This window comes from Oncorhynchus kisutch, linkage group LG8, assembly GCF_002021735.2.
Source record: "Oncorhynchus kisutch isolate 150728-3 linkage group LG8, Okis_V2, whole genome shotgun sequence".
Taxonomy (NCBI): domain Eukaryota; kingdom Metazoa; phylum Chordata; class Actinopteri; order Salmoniformes; family Salmonidae; genus Oncorhynchus; species Oncorhynchus kisutch.
Genome location: NC_034181.2, coordinates 2255175 through 2271319, shown reverse-complemented (window position 1 = coordinate 2271319; position 16145 = coordinate 2255175). Strand labels below are relative to the sequence as shown.

General features: G+C 49.2%; 1 protein-coding gene across 2 annotated transcripts in view; it reads left to right on the top strand.

Moving 5' to 3' along the window:
* mccc2 (methylcrotonyl-CoA carboxylase subunit 2) overlaps positions 1 to 16145 on the top strand; it is a 39306-nt gene that overhangs the window by 16373 nt on the left and 6788 nt on the right. For both annotated transcript variants that reach the window (XM_031829530.1, XM_031829531.1), the window contains exons 11-14: positions 2246 to 2318; positions 13579 to 13655; positions 13775 to 13841; positions 15604 to 15760. In XM_031829530.1, the coding sequence (XP_031685390.1) occupies positions 2246 to 2318; positions 13579 to 13655; positions 13775 to 13841; positions 15604 to 15760 (374 nt within the window). The remainder of the gene's footprint in view (positions 1 to 2245; positions 2319 to 13578; positions 13656 to 13774; positions 13842 to 15603; positions 15761 to 16145) is intronic.

Below are 16145 nucleotides of genomic sequence, written 5' to 3'. Positions count from 1 at the left end.
ACTGTGTGGTAGCCAGGGTTGACTGTTAGGTTGTGTTCTACTGTGTGATAGCCAGGGTTGACTGTTAGGTTGTGTTCTACTGTGTGATAGCCAGGTGATAGCCAGGATTGACTGTTAGGTTGTGTTCTACTGTGTGATAGCCAGGATTGACTGTTAGGTTGTGTTCTACTGTGTGATAGCCAGGATTGACTGTTAGGTTGTGTTCTACTGTGTGATAGCCAGGTGATAGCCAGGATTGACTGTTAGGTTGTGTTCTACTGTGTGATAGCCAGGTGATAGCCAGGGTTGACTGTTAGGTTGTGTTCTACTGTGTGATAGCCAGGTGATAGCCAGGGTTGACTGTTAGGTTGTGTTCTACTGTGTGATAGCCAGGATTGACTGTTAGGTTGTGTTCTACTGTGTGATAGCCAGGATTGACTGTTAGGTTGTGTTCTACTGTGTGATAGCCAGGTGATAGCCAGGATTGACTGTTAGGTTGTGTTCTACTGTGTGATAGCCAGGTGATAGCCAGGGTTGACTGTTAGGTTGTGTTCTACTGTGTGATAGCCAGGTGATAGCCAGGATTGACTGTTAGGTTGTGTTCTACTGTGTGATAGCCAGGATTGACTGTTAGGTTGTGTTCTACTGTGTGATAGCCAGGATTGACTGTTAGGTTGTGTTATGTGTTCTACTGTGTGGTAGCCAGGATTGACTGTTAGGTTGTGTTATGTGTTCTACTGTGTGGTAGCCAGGATTGACTGTTAGGTTGTGTTCTACTGTGTGATTGCCAGGTGATAGCCAGGATTGACTGTTGGGTTGTGTTCTACTGTGTGATAGCCAGGATTGACTGTTAGGTTGTGTTCTACTGTGTGATAGCCAGGATTGACTGTTAGGTTGTGTTCTACTGTGTGATAGCCAGGTGATAGCCAGGATTGACTGTTAGGTTGTGTTCTACTGTGTGATAGCCAGGTGATAGCCAGGGTTGACTGTTAGGTTGTGTTCTACTGTGTGATAGCCAGGTGATAGCCAGGATTGACTGTTAGGTTGTGTTCTACTGTGTGATAGCCAGGTGATAGCCAGGGTTGACTGTTAGGTTGTGTTCTACTGTGTGATAGCCAGGTGATAGCCAGGCTTGACTGTTAGGTTGTGTTCTACTGTGTGATAGCCAGGATTGACTGTTAGGTTGTGTTCTACTGTGTGGTAGCCAGGATTGACTGTTAGGTTGTGTTCTACTGTGTGATAGCCAGGATTGACTGTTAGGTTGTGTTATGTGTTCTACTGTGTGGTAGCCAGGATTGACTGTTAGGTTGTGTTATGTGTTCTACTGTGTGGTAGCCAGGATTGACTGTTAGGTTGTGTTATGTGTTCTACTGTGTGGTAGCCAGGATTGACTGTTAGGTTGTGTTCTACTGTGTGATAGCCAGGATTGACTGTTAGGTTGTGTTCTACTGTGTGATAGCCAGGATTGACTGTTAGGTTGTGTTCTACTGTGTGATAGCCAGGTGATAGCCAGGATTGACTGTTAGGTTGTGTTCTACTGTGTGATAGCCAGGATTGACTGTTAGGTTGTGTTCTACTGTGTGATAGCCAGGATTGTCTGTTAGGTTGTGTTATAATGTGTTCTACTGTGTGATTGCCAGGTGATAGCCAGGATTGTCTGTTAGGTTGTGTTATGTGTTCTACTGTGTGATTGCCAGGTGATAGCCAGGATTGACTGTTAGGTTGTGTTATGTGTTCTACTGTGTGATTGCCATGTGATAGCCAGGATTGACTGTTAGGTTGTGTTCTACTGTGTGATAGCCAGGATTGTCTGTTAGGTTGTGTTATAATGTGTTCTACTGTGTGATTGCCAGGTGATAGCCAGGCTTGACTGTTAGGTTGTGGTATAATGTGTTCTACTGTGTGATTGCCAGGTGATAGCCAGGATTGACTGTTAGGTTGTGTTATAATATATTTAATATGTTCTGCCAGGTGATAGCCAGGATTGACTGTTAGGTTGTGGTATGTGTTCTACTGTGTGGTAGCCAGGATTGACTGTTAGGTTGTGGTATGTGTTCTACTGTGTGATTGCCAGGTGATAGCCAGGATTGACTGTTAGGTTGTGTTATGTGTTCTACTGTGTGGTAGCCAGGATTGACTGTTAGGTTGTGTTCTACTGTGTGGTAGCCAGGATTGACTGTTAGGTTGTGTTCTACTGTGTGATTGCCAGGTGATAGCCAGGATTGACTGTTGGGTTGTGTTATGTGTTCTACTGTGTGATTGCCAGGTGATAGCCAGGATTGTCGATGGCAGCCGGTTTGATGAGTTCAAAGCCTTCTACGGAGATACAGTGGTCACAGGTGAGTACTAGAGGCTGGTCGCTATCAGTTTATACTGCCTGGGGGTTTAGGCTGGTCGCTATCAGTTTATACTACCTGGGGTTTAGGCTGGTCGCTATCAGTTTATACTACCTGGGGTTTATACTGCCTGGGGGTTTAGGCTGGTCGCTATCAGTTTATACTACCTGGGGTTTAGGCTGGTCGCTATCAGTTTATACTACCTGGGGTTTATACTGCCTGGGGGTTTAGGCTGGTCGCTATCAGTTTATACTACCTGGGGTTTAGGCTGGTCGCTATCAGTTTATACTACCTGGGGGTTTAGGCTGGTCGCTATCAGTTTATACTGCCTGGGGGTTTAGGCTGGTCACTATCAGTTTATACTGCCTGGGGGTTTAGGCTGGTCGCTATCAGTTTATACTACCTGGGGGTTTAGGCTGGTCGCTATCAGTTTATACTGCCTGGGGGTTTAGGCTGGTTGCTATCAGTTTATACTACCTGGGGTTTAGGCTGGTCGCTATCAGTTTATACTACCTGGGGTTTAGGCTGGTCGCTATCAGTTTATACTGCCTGGGGGTTTAGGCTGGTCGCTATCAGTTTATACTACCTGGGGTTTAGGCTGGTCGCTATCAGTTTATACTACCTGGGGTTTAGGCTGGTCGCTATCAGTTTATACTACCTGGGGTTTATACTGCCTGGGGGTTTAGGCTGGTCGCTATCAGTTTATACTACCTGGGGTTTAGGCTGGTCGCTATCAGTTTATACTACCTGGGGGTTTAGGCTGGTCGCTATCAGTTTATACTACCTGGGGGTTTAGGCTGGTCGCTATCAGTTTATACTACCTGGGGTTTAGGCTGGTCGCTATCAGTTTATACTACCTGGGGGTTTAGGCTGGTCGCTATCAGTTTATACTGCCTGGGGGTTTAGGCTGGTCGCTATCAGTTTATACTGCCTGGGGGTTTAGGCTGGTCGCTATCAGTTTATACTACCTGGGGGTTTAGGCTGGTCGCTATCAGTTTATACTACCTGGGGTTTAGGCTGGTCGCTATCAGTTTATACTGCCTGGGGTTTAGGCTGGTCGCTATCAGTTTATACTACCTGGGGGTTTAGGCTGGTCGCTATCAGTTTATACTACCTGGGGTTTAGGCTGGTCGCTATCAGTTAATACTACCTGGGGTTTATACTGCCTGGGGGTTTAGGCTGGTCGCTATCAGTTTATACTACCTGGGGTTTAGGCTGGTCGCTATCAGTTTATACTACCTGGGGGTTTAGGCTGGTCGCTATCAGTTTATACTACCTGGGGTTTAGGCTGGTCGCTATCAGTTTATACTACCTGGGGTTTAGGCTGGTCGCTATCAGTTTATACTACCTGGGGTTTATACTGCCTGGGGGTTTAGGCTGGTCGCTATCAGTTTATACTACCTGGGGTTTAGGCTGGTCGCTATCAGTTTATACTACCTGGGGGTTTAGGCTGGTCGCTATCAGTTTATACTACCTGGGGGTTTAGGCTGGTGGCTATCAGTTTATACTACCTGGGGTTTAGGCTGGTCGCTATCAGTTTATACTACCTGGGGGTTTAGGCTGGTCGCTATCAGTTTATACTGCCTGGGGGTTTAGGCTGGTCGCTATCAGTTTATACTACCTGGGGTTTAGGCTGGTCGCTATCAGTTTATACTACCTGGGGTTTATACTGCCTGGGGGTTTAGGCTGGTCGCTATCAGTTTATACTACCTGGGGTTTAGGCAGTCGCTATCAGTTTATACTGCCTGGGGGTTTAGGCTGGTCGCTATCAGTTTATACTGCCTGGGGGTTTAGGCTGGTCGCTATCAGTTTATACTGCCTGGGGGTTTAGGCTGGTCGCTATCAGTTATACTACCCGGGGGTTTAGGCTGGTCGCTATCAGTTTATACTGGTTGCTATCAGTTTATACTACCTGGGGTTTAGGCTGGTCGCTATCAGTTTATACTACCTGGGGTTTAGGCTTGTCGCTATCAGTTTATACTACCTGGGGGTTTAGGCTGGTCGCTATCAGTTTATACTACCTGGGGGTTTAGGCTGGTCGCTATCAGTTTATACTGCCAGGGGGTTTAGGCTGGTTGCTATCAGTTTATACTACCTGGGGTTTAGGCTGGTCGCTATCAGTTTATACTACCTGGGGTTTATACTGCCTGGGGGTTTAGGCTGGTCGCTATCAGTTTATACTGCCTGGGGGTTTAGGCTGGTCGCTATCAGTTTATACTACCTGGGGATTTAGGCTGGTCGCTATCAGTTTATACTACCTGGGGGTTTAGGCTGGTCGCTATCAGTTTATACTACCTGGGGGTTTAGGCTGGTCGCTATCAGTTTATACTGCCTGGGGGTTTAGGCTGGTCGCTATCAGTTTATACTACCTGGGGTTTATACTGCCTGGGGGTTTAGGCTGGTCGCTATCAGTTTATACTACCTGGGGTTTAGGCTGGTCGCTATCAGTTTATACTACCTGGGGTTTATACTGCCTGGGGGTTTAGGCTGGTCGCTATCAGTTTATACTGCCTGGGGGTTTAGGCTGGTCGCTATCAGTTTATACTACCTGGGGTTTAGGCTGGTCGCTATCAGTTTATACTACCTGGGGTTTATACTGCCTGGGGGTTTAGGCTGGTCGCTATCAGTTTATACTACCTGGGGTTTAGGCTGGTCGCTATCAGTTTATACTACCTGGGGTTTATACTGCCTGGGGGTTTAGGCTGGTCGCTATCAGTTTATACTGCCTGGGGGTTTAGGCTGGTCGCTATCAGTTTATACTGCCTGGGGGTTTAGGCTGGTCGCTATCAGTTTATACTACCTGGGGGTTTAGGCTGGTCGCTATCAGTTTATACTACCTGGGGGTTTAGGCTGGTCGCTATCAGTTTATACTACCTGGGGGTTTAGGCTGGTCGCTATCAGTTTATACTACCTGGGGTTTAGGCTGGTCGCTATCAGTTTATACTACCTGGGGGTTTAGGCTGGTCGCTATCAGTTTATACTACCTGGGGGTTTAGGCTGGTCGCTATCAGTTTATACTGCCTGGGGGTTTAGGCTGGTCGCTATCAGTTCATAATGCCTGGGGGTTTAGGCTGGTCGCTATCAGTTTATAATGCCTGGGGATTTAGGCTGGTCGCTATCAGTTTATACTGCCTGGGGGTTTAGGCTGGTTGCTATCAGTTTATACTACCTGGGGTTTAGGCTGGTCGCTATCAGTTTATACTACCTGGGGTTTAGGCTGGTCGCTATCAGTTTATACTACCTGGGGGTTTAAGCTGGTCACTATCAGTTTATACTACCTGGGGGTTTAGGCTGGTCGCTATCAGTTTATACTACCTGGGGTTTAGGCTGGTCGCTATCAGTTTATACTACCTGGGGTTTATACTGCCTGGGGGTTTAGGCTGGTCGCTATCAGTTTATACTACCTGGGGTTTAGGCTGGTCGCTATCAGTTTATACTACCTGGGGTTTATACTGCCTGGGGGTTTAGGCTGGTCGCTATCAGTTTATACTGCCTGGGGGTTTAGGCTGGTCGCTATCAGTTTATACTGCCTGGGGGTTTAGGCTGGTCGCTATCAGTTTATACTACCTGGGGGTTTAGGCTGGTCGCTATCAGTTTATACTACCTGGGGGTTTAGGCTGGTCGCTATCAGTTTATACTACCTGGGGGTTTAGGCTGGTCGCTATCAGTTTATACTACCTGGGGTTTAGGCTGGTCGCTATCAGTTTATACTACCTGGGGGTTTAGGCTGGTCGCTATCAGTTTATACTACCTGGGGGTTTAGGCTGGTCGCTATCAGTTTATACTGCCTGGGGGTTTAGGCTGGTCGCTATCAGTTCATAATGCCTGGGGGTTTAGGCTGGTCGCTATCAGTTTATAATGCCTGGGGATTTAGGCTGGTCGCTATCAGTTTATACTGCCTGGGGGTTTAGGCTGGTTGCTATCAGTTTATACTACCTGGGGTTTAGGCTGGTCGCTATCAGTTTATACTACCTGGGGTTTAGGCTGGTCGCTATCAGTTTATACTACCTGGGGGTTTAAGCTGGTCGCTATCAGTTTATACTACCTGGGGGTTTAGGCTGGTCGCTATCAGTTTATACTGCCTGGGGGTTTAGGCTGGTCGCTATCAGTTTATACTACCTGGGGTTTAGGCTGGTCGCTATCAGTTTATACTACCTGGGGGTTTAGGCTGGTCGCTATCAGTTTATACTGCCTGGGGGTTTAGGCTGGTCGCTATCAGTTTATACTGCCTGGGGGTTTAGGCTGGTCGCTATCAGTTTATACTGCCTGGGGGTTTAGGCTGGTCGCTATCAGTTATACTACCTGGGGGTTTAGGCTGGTCGCTATCAGTTTATACTGGTTGCTATCAGTTTATACTACCTGGGGTTTAGGCTGGTCGCTATCAGTTTATACTACCTGGGGGTTTAGGCTGGTCGCTATCAGTTTATACTACCTGGGGGTTTAGGCTGGTCGCTATCAGTTTATACTGCCTGGGGGTTTAGGCTGGTCGCTATCAGTTTATACTGCCTGGGGGTTTAGGCTGGTCGCTATCAGTTTATACTGCCTGGGGGTTTAGGCTGGTCGCTATCAGTTATACTACCTGGGGGTTTAGGCTGGTCGCTATCAGTTTATACTGGTTGCTATCAGTTTATACTACCTGGGGTTTAGGCTGGTCGCTATCAGTTTATACTACCTGGGGGTTTAGGCTGGTCGCTATCAGTTTATACTGCCTGGGGGTTTAGGCTGGTCGCTATCAGTTTATACTGCCTGGGGGTTTAGGCTGGTCGCTATCAGTTTATACTGCCTGGGGGTTTAGGCTGGTCGCTATCAGTTATACTACCTGGGGGTTTAGGCTGGTCGCTATCAGTTTATACTACCTGGGGTTTATACTGCCTGGGGGTTTAGGCTGGTCGCTATCAGTTTATACTGCCTGGGGGTTTAGGCTGGTCGCTATCAGTTTATACTACCTGGGGGTTTAGGCTGGTCGCTATCAGTTATACTACCCGGGGGTTTAGGCTGGTCGCTATCAGTTTATACTGGTTGCTATCAGTTTATACTACCTGGGGTTTAGGCTGGTCGCTATCAGTTTATACTACCTGGGGTTTAGGCTGGTCGCTATCAGTTTATACTACCTGGGGGTTTAGGCTGGTCGCTATCAGTTTATACTACCTGGGGGTTTAGGCTGGTCGCTATCAGTTTATACTGCCAGGGGGTTTAGGCTGGTTGCTATCAGTTTATACTACCTGGGGTTTAGGCTGGTCGCTATCAGTTTATACTACCTGGGGTTTATACTGCCTGGGGGTTTAGGCTGGTCGCTATCAGTTTATACTGCCTGGGGGTTTAGGCTGGTCGCTATCAGTTTATACTACCTGGGGATTTAGGCTGGTCGCTATCAGTTTATACTACCTGGGGGTTTAGGCTGGTCGCTATCAGTTTATACTACCTGGGGGTTTAGGCTGGTCGCTATCAGTTTATACTGCCTGGGGGTTTAGGCTGGTCGCTATCAGTTTATACTACCTGGGGTTTATACTGCCTGGGGGTTTAGGCTGGTCGCTATCAGTTTATACTACCTGGGGTTTAGGCTGGTCGCTATCAGTTTATACTACCTGGGGTTTATACTGCCTGGGGGTTTAGGCTGGTCGCTATCAGTTTATACTGCCTGGGGGTTTAGGCTGGTCGCTATCAGTTTATACTACCTGGGGTTTAGGCTGGTCGCTATCAGTTTATACTACCTGGGGTTTATACTGCCTGGGGGTTTAGGCTGGTCGCTATCAGTTTATACTACCTGGGGTTTAGGCTGGTCGCTATCAGTTTATACTACCTGGGGTTTATACTGCCTGGGGGTTTAGGCTGGTCGCTATCAGTTTATACTGCCTGGGGGTTTAGGCTGGTCGCTATCAGTTTATACTGCCTGGGGGTTTAGGCTGGTCGCTATCAGTTTATACTACCTGGGGGTTTAGGCTGGTCGCTATCAGTTTATACTACCTGGGGTTTAGGCTGGTCGCTATCAGTTTATACTACCTGGGGGTTTAGGCTGGTCGCTATCAGTTTATACTACCTGGGGGTTTAGGCTGGTCGCTATCAGTTTATACTACCTGGGGTTTAGGCTGGTCGCTATCAGTTTATACTACCTGGGGGTTTAGGCTGGTCGCTATCAGTTTATACTACCTGGGGGTTTAGGCTGGTCGCTATCAGTTTATACTGCCTGGGGGTTTAGGCTGGTCGCTATCAGTTCATAATGCCTGGGGGTTTAGGCTGGTCGCTATCAGTTTATAATGCCTGGGGATTTAGGCTGGTCGCTATCAGTTTATACTGCCTGGGGGTTTAGGCTGGTTGCTATCAGTTTATACTACCTGGGGTTTAGGCTGGTCGCTATCAGTTTATACTACCTGGGGTTTAGGCTGGTCGCTATCAGTTTATACTACCTGGGGGTTTAAGCTGGTCGCTATCAGTTTATACTACCTGGGGGTTTAGGCTGGTCGCTATCAGTTTATACTGCCTGGTGGTTTAGGCTGGTCGCTATCAGTTTATACTACCTGGGGTTTAGGCTGGTCGCTATCAGTTTATACTACCTGGGGTTTAGGCTGGTCGCTATCAGTTTATACTACCTGGGGGTTTAGGCTGGTCGCTATCAGTTTATACTGCCTGGGGGTTTAGGCTGGTCGCTATCAGTTTATACTGCCTGGGGGTTTAGGCTGGTCGCTATCAGTTTATACTGCCTGGGGGTTTAGGCTGGTCGCTATCAGTTATACTACCTGGGGGTTTAGGCTGGTCGCTATCAGTTTATACTGGTTGCTATCAGTTTATACTACCTGGGGTTTAGGCTGGTCGCTATCAGTTTATACTACCTGGGGGTTTAGGCTGGTCGCTATCAGTTTATACTACCTGGGGGTTTAGGCTGGTCGCTATCAGTTTATACTGCCTGGGGGTTTAGGCTGGTCGCTATCAGTTTATACTGCCTGGGGGTTTAGGCTGGTCGCTATCAGTTTATACTGCCTGGGGGTTTAGGCTGGTCGCTATCAGTTATACTACCTGGGGGTTTAGGCTGGTCGCTATCAGTTTATACTGGTTGCTATCAGTTTATACTACCTGGGGTTTAGGCTGGTCGCTATCAGTTTATACTACCTGGGGGTTTAGGCTGGTCGCTATCAGTTTATACTGCCTGGGGGTTTAGGCTGGTCGCTATCAGTTTATACTGCCTGGGGGTTTAGGCTGGTCGCTATCAGTTTATACTGCCTGGGGGTTTAGGCTGGTCGCTATCAGTTATACTACCTGGGGGTTTAGGCTGGTCGCTATCAGTTTATACTGGTTGCTATCAGTTTATACTACCTGGGGTTTAGGCTGGTCGCTATCAGTTTATACTACCTGGGGGGTTTAGGCTGGTCGCTATCAGTTTATACTACCTGGGGGTTTAGGCTGGTCGCTATCAGTTTATACTACCTGGGGGTTTAGGCTGGTCGCTATCAGTTTATACTGCCAGGGGGTTTAGGCTGGTTGCTATCAGTTTATACTACCTGGGGTTTAGGCTGGTCGCTATCAGTTTATACTACCTGGGGTTTATACTGCCTGGGGGTTTAGGCTGGTCGCTATCAGTTTATACTGCCTGGGGGTTTAGGCTGGTCGCTATCAGTTTATACTACCTGGGGGTTTAGGCTGGTCGCTATCAGTTTATACTACCTGGGGGTTTAGGCTGGTCGCTATCAGTTTATACTACCTGGGGGTTTAGGCTGGTCGCTATCAGTTTATACTGCCTGGGGGTTTAGGCTGGTCGCTATCAGTTTATACTACCTGGGGTTTATACTGCCTGGGGGTTTAGGCTGGTCGCTATCAGTTTATACTACCTGGGGGTTTAGGCTGGTCGCTATCAGTTTATACTGCCTGGGGGTTTAGGCTGGTCGCTATCAGTTTATACTACCTGGGGATTTAGGCTGGTCGCTATCAGTTTATACTACCTGGGGGTTTAGGCTGGTCGCTATCAGTTTATACTACCTGGGGGTTTAGGCTGGTCGCTATCAGTTTATACTGCCTGGGGGTTTAGGCTGGTCGCTATCAGTTTATACTACCTGGGGTTTATACTGCCTGGGGGTTTAGGCTGGTCGCTATCAGTTTATACTACCTGGGGTTTAGGCTGGTCGCTATCAGTTTATACTACCTGGGGTTTATACTGCCTGGGGGTTTAGGCTGGTCGCTATCAGTTTATACTGCCTGGGGGTTTAGGCTGGTCGCTATCAGTTTATACTACCTGGGGTTTAGGCTGGTCGCTATCAGTTTATACTACCTGGGGTTTATACTGCCTGGGGGTTTAGGCTGGTCGCTATCAGTTTATACTGCCTGGGGGTTTAGGCTGGTCGCTATCAGTTTATACTGCCTGGGGGTTTAGGCTGGTCGCTATCAGTTTATACTACCTGGGGTTTAGGCTGGTCGCTATCAGTTTATACTACCTGGGGTTTAGGCTGGTCGCTATCAGTTTATACTACCTGGGGGTTTAGGCTGGTCGCTATCAGTTTATACTACCTGGGGGTTTAGGCTGGTCGCTATCAGTTTATACTACCTGGGGTTTAGGCTGGTCGCTATCAGTTTATACTACCTGGGGGTTTAGGCTGGTCGCTATCAGTTTATACTACCTGGGGGTTTAGGCTGGTCGCTATCAGTTTATACTGCCTGGGGGTTTAGGCTGGTCGCTATCAGTTCATAATGCCTGGGGGTTTAGGCTGGTCGCTATCAGTTTATAATGCCTGGGGATTTAGGCTGGTCGCTATCAGTTTATACTGCCTGGGGGTTTAGGCTGGTTGCTATCAGTTTATACTACCTGGGGTTTAGGCTGGTCGCTATCAGTTTATACTACCTGGGGTTTAGGCTGGTCGCTATCAGTTTATACTACCTGGGGGTTTAAGCTGGTCGCTATCAGTTTATACTACCTGGGGGTTTAGGCTGGTCGCTATCAGTTTATACTGCCTGGTGGTTTAGGCTGGTCGCTATCAGTTTATACTACCTGGGGTTTAGGCTGGTCGCTATCAGTTTATACTACCTGGGGGTTTAGGCTGGTCGCTATCAGTTTATACTACCTGGGGGTTTAGGCTGGTCGCTATCAGTTTATACTACCTGGGGGTTTAGGCTGGTCGCTATCAGTTTATACTGCCTGGGGGTTTAGGCTGGTCGCTATCAGTTTATACTGCCTGGGGGTTTAGGCTGGTCGCTATCAGTTTATACTGCCTGGGGGTTTAGGCTGGTCGCTATCAGTTATACTACCTGGGGGTTTAGGCTGGTCGCTATCAGTTTATACTGGTTGCTATCAGTTTATACTACCTGGGGTTTAGGCTGGTCGCTATCAGTTTATACTACCTGGGGGTTTAGGCTGGTCGCTATCAGTTTATACTACCTGGGGGTTTAGGCTGGTCGCTATCAGTTTATACTGCCTGGGGGTTTAGGCTGGTCGCTATCAGTTTATACTGCCTGGGGGTTTAGGCTGGTCGCTATCAGTTTATACTGCCTGGGGGTTTAGGCTGGTCGCTATCAGTTATACTACCTGGGGGTTTAGGCTGGTCGCTATCAGTTTATACTGGTTGCTATCAGTTTATACTACCTGGGGTTTAGGCTGGTCGCTATCAGTTTATACTACCTGGGGGTTTAGGCTGGTCGCTATCAGTTTATACTGCCTGGGGGTTTAGGCTGGTCGCTATCAGTTTATACTGCCTGGGGGTTTAGGCTGGTCGCTATCAGTTTATACTGCCTGGGGGTTTAGGCTGGTCGCTATCAGTTATACTACCTGGGGGTTTAGGCTGGTCGCTATCAGTTTATACTGGTTGCTATCAGTTTATACTACCTGGGGTTTAGGCTGGTCGCTATCAGTTTATACTACCTGGGGGTTTAGGCTGGTCGCTATCAGTTTATACTACCTGGGGGTTTAGGCTGGTCGCTATCAGTTTATACTACCTGGGGGTTTAGGCTGGTCGCTATCAGTTTATACTGCCAGGGGTTTAGGCTGGTTGCTATCAGTTTATACTACCTGGGGTTTAGGCTGGTCGCTATCAGTTTATACTACCTGGGGTTTATACTGCCTGGGGGTTTAGGCTGGTCGCTATCAGTTTATACTGCCTGGGGGTTTAGGCTGGTCGCTATCAGTTTATACTACCTGGGGGTTTAGGCTGGTCGCTATCAGTTTATACTACCTGGGGGTTTAGGCTGGTCGCTATCAGTTTATACTACCTGGGGGTTTAGGCTGGTCGCTATCAGTTTATACTGCCTGGGGGTTTAGGCTGGTCGCTATCAGTTTATACTACCTGGGGTTTATACTGCCTGGGGGTTTAGGCTGGTCGCTATCAGTTTATACTACCTGGGGTTTAGGCTGGTCGCTATCAGTTTATACTACCTGGGGTTTATACTGCCTGGGGGTTTAGGCTGGTCGCTATCAGTTTATACTGCCTGGGGGTTTAGGCTGGTCGCTATCAGTCTATACTACCTGGGGTTTAGGCTGGTCGCTATCAGTTTATACTACCTGGGGTTTATACTGCCTGGGGGTTTAGGCTGGTCGCTATCAGTTTATACTACCTGGGGTTTAGGCTGGTCGCTATCAGTTTATACTACCTGGGGTTTATACTGCCTGGGGGTTTAGGCTGGTCGCTATCAGTTTATACTGCCTGGGGGTTTAGGCTGGTTGCTATCAGTTTATACTACCTGGGGGTTTAGGCTGGTCGCTATCAGTTTATACTGCCTGGGGGTTTAGGCTGGTCGCTATCAGTTTATACTACCTGGGGTTTAGGCTGGTCGCTATCAGTTTATACTACCTGGGGGTTTAGGCTGGTCGCTATCAGTTTATACTACCTGGGGTTTAGGCTGGTCGCTATCAGTTTATACTACCTGGGGGTTTAGGCTGGTCGCTATCAGTTTATACTACCTGGGGGTTTAGGCTGGTCGCTATCAGTTTATACTGCCTGGGGGTTTAGGCTGGTCGCTATCAGTTCATAATGCCTGGGGGTTTAGGCTGGTCGCTATCAGTTTATAATGCCTGGGGATTTAGGCTGGTCGCTATCAGTTTATACTGCCTGGGGATTTAGGCTGGTTGCTATCAGTTTATACTACCTGGGGTTTAGGCTGGTCGCTATCAGTTTATACTACCTGGGGTTTAGGCTGGTCGCTATCAGTTTATACTACCTGGGGGTTTAGGCTGGTCGCTATCAGTTTATACTGCCTGGGGGTTTAGGCTGGTCTTTATCAGTTTATACTACCTGGGGGTTTAGGTTTTGTAGTACAGGTGTGATTGATTCATTCTCATGTCTGTTCACAGGGTTCTCCAGGATATTTGGTTACCCTGTTGGAATCATTGGTAACAATGGAGTCCTGTTCTCAGAGTCTGCTAAGAAAGTAAGTTTATGCCGTTGAAGTGGATCTGTCACATTATGACAGGATCTTTTAGTTCACAGTAAAATAACCACTATGTACATAATGACTAATGCAGGTCCTAATGACATGCCCTGTTCCAGGCAACTCATTTCATAGAGTTATGCTGCCAAAGAAACATTCCACTTATCTTTCTACAAAACATCACGGGTAAGTACAGACGAGATGGATTCCTTCTACAAAACATGGCTGGCAGGGTGTATGAAGTTCAATGGTTCATCTTTTTGTTTTGTGCTCTGACCCTGTGTCACTCTCTGTCCTCCTCCCCCTCCGTCCTCCTCCCATCTCTGTCCTCTCCCCCTCTCTGTCATCCCTCCTCTCTGTCCTCCTCCCCTCTCTGTCCTCTCCTCCTCTCTGTCCTGTCATCCCTCCTCTCTGTCCTCTCCCCCTCTCTCTCTGTCCTCTCCCCCTCTCTCTCTGTCCTCCTCCCCTCTCTGTCCTCTCCCCCTCTCTGTTTCTGTCCTCTCCCCTCTCTGTCCTCCTCCCCTCTCTGTCCTCCTCCCCTCTCTGTCCTCCTCCCCTCTCTGTCCTCTCCCCTCTCTGTCCTCCTCCCCTCTCTGTCCTCTCCCCTCTCTGTCCTCTCCCCTCTCTGTCCTCTCCCCTCTCTGCCCTCTCCCCTCTCTGTCCTCTCCCCCTCTCTGTTTCTGTCCTCTCCCCTCTCTGTCCTCCTCCCCCTGTCCTCCTCCCCTCTCTGTCCTCTCCCCCTCTCTGTCTCTGTCCTCCTCCCCTCTCTGTCCTCCTCCCCTCTCTGTCCTCCTCCCCTCTCTGTCCTCTCCCCCTCTCCCCTCTCTGTCCTCCTCCCCCTGTCCTCCTCCCCTCTCTGTCCTCTCCCCCTCTCTGTCTCTGTCCTCCTCCCCCTGTCCTCCTCCCCTCTCTGTTTCTGTCCTCTCCCCCTCTCTGTCCTCCTCCCCTCTCTGTCCTCTCCCCTCTCTGTCCTCTCCCCCTCTCTGTTTCTGTCCTCTCCCCTCTCTATCCTCCTCCCCCTGTCCTCCTCCCCCTGTCCTCCTCTCCTCTCTGTCCTCTCCCCCTCTCTGTTTCTGTCCTCTCCCCTCTCTGTCCTCTCCCCCTCTCCCTCTGTCCTCTCCCCCTCTCTGTTTCTGTCCCCTCCCCTCTCTGTCCTCTCCCCTCTCTGTCCTCCCCCCTCTCTGTCCTCTCCCCTCTCTGTCCTCCTCCCCTCTCTGTCCTCCTCCCCTCTCTGTCTCTGTCATCCCTCTCTCTGTCTCTGTCATCCCTCTCTCTCTGTCCTCTCCCCCTCTCTCTCTGTCCTCCTCCCCTCTCTGTCCTCTCCCCCTCTCTGTTTCTGTCCTCTCCCCCTCTCTCCCCCTCTGTTTCTGTCCTCTCCCCTCTCTGTTTCTGTCCTCCTCCCCTCTCTGTCCTCCTCCCCTCTCTCTCTCTGTCATCCCTCCTCTCTGTCCTCTCCCCCTCTCTCTCTGTCCTCTCCCCCTCTGTCTCTGTCCTCCTCCCCGTGTCCTCCTCCCCTCTCTGTCCTCTCCCCCTGTCCTCCTCCCCTCTCTGTCCTCTCCCCCTGTCCTCCTCCCCTCTCTGTCCTCTCCCCCTGTCCTCCTCCCCTCTCTGTCCTCTCCCCCTCTCTGTTTCTGTCCTCTCCCCTCTCTCTGTGTCCTCTCCCCCTCTCTGTCTCTGTCCTCCTCCCCTCTCTGTCCTCTCCCCCTCTCTGTTTCTGTCCTCTCCCCTCTCTGTCCTCCTCCCCTCTCTGTCCTCTCCCCTCTCTGTCCTCTCTCCCCTCTCTGTCCTCTCTCCCCTCTCTGTCCTCTCTCCCCTCTCTGTCCTCTCTGTCCTCTCCCCTCTCTGTCCTCTCCTCTCTGTCCTCTCCCCCTCTGTCTCTGTCCTCTCCCCTCTCTGTCCTCTCCCCTCTCCCCTCTCTGTCCTCTCCCCTCTCTCTCTTTCTCTGCAGGCTTCATGGTGGGCAGGGAGTACGAGGCAGGTGGCATCGCCAAGGACGGGGCTAAGATGGTCACAGCGGTTGCGTGTGCCAACGTGCCCAAGATCACGGTGATCATCGGCGGCTCGTACGGAGCGGGCAACTACGGCATGTGTGGCAGAGCCTACAGGTATACCCTACACACTACATAGTACACACTACATAGTACACACTACACCACCCTATATCAGTGTTCCCCAACTGGTGGTCCGGGTGGGGGTTATCTGGCCTCCTAAGTACTGAGCAAAAATAAATAAGTGGAGTTTTAATTGTTGGACATAAGATTGTAGAAACACCAGGAAATCAGCTCCCAAGTGATTTAATATAAGAAATCTGTTCCGAAGTTTTCCTGCACATAATAGAGACACAAATGTAAACCAGGTTTGAAATCATTTTCTTTTAGTCTGACATATCTGTTTTGGGATTCTTGTGGTCAATTTGAAGTCTAGAAATGATTTGTAATTATGTTCCGGCCTCCATCCACTCAAGAAAAAAAAATTATGCGACTGAATCTA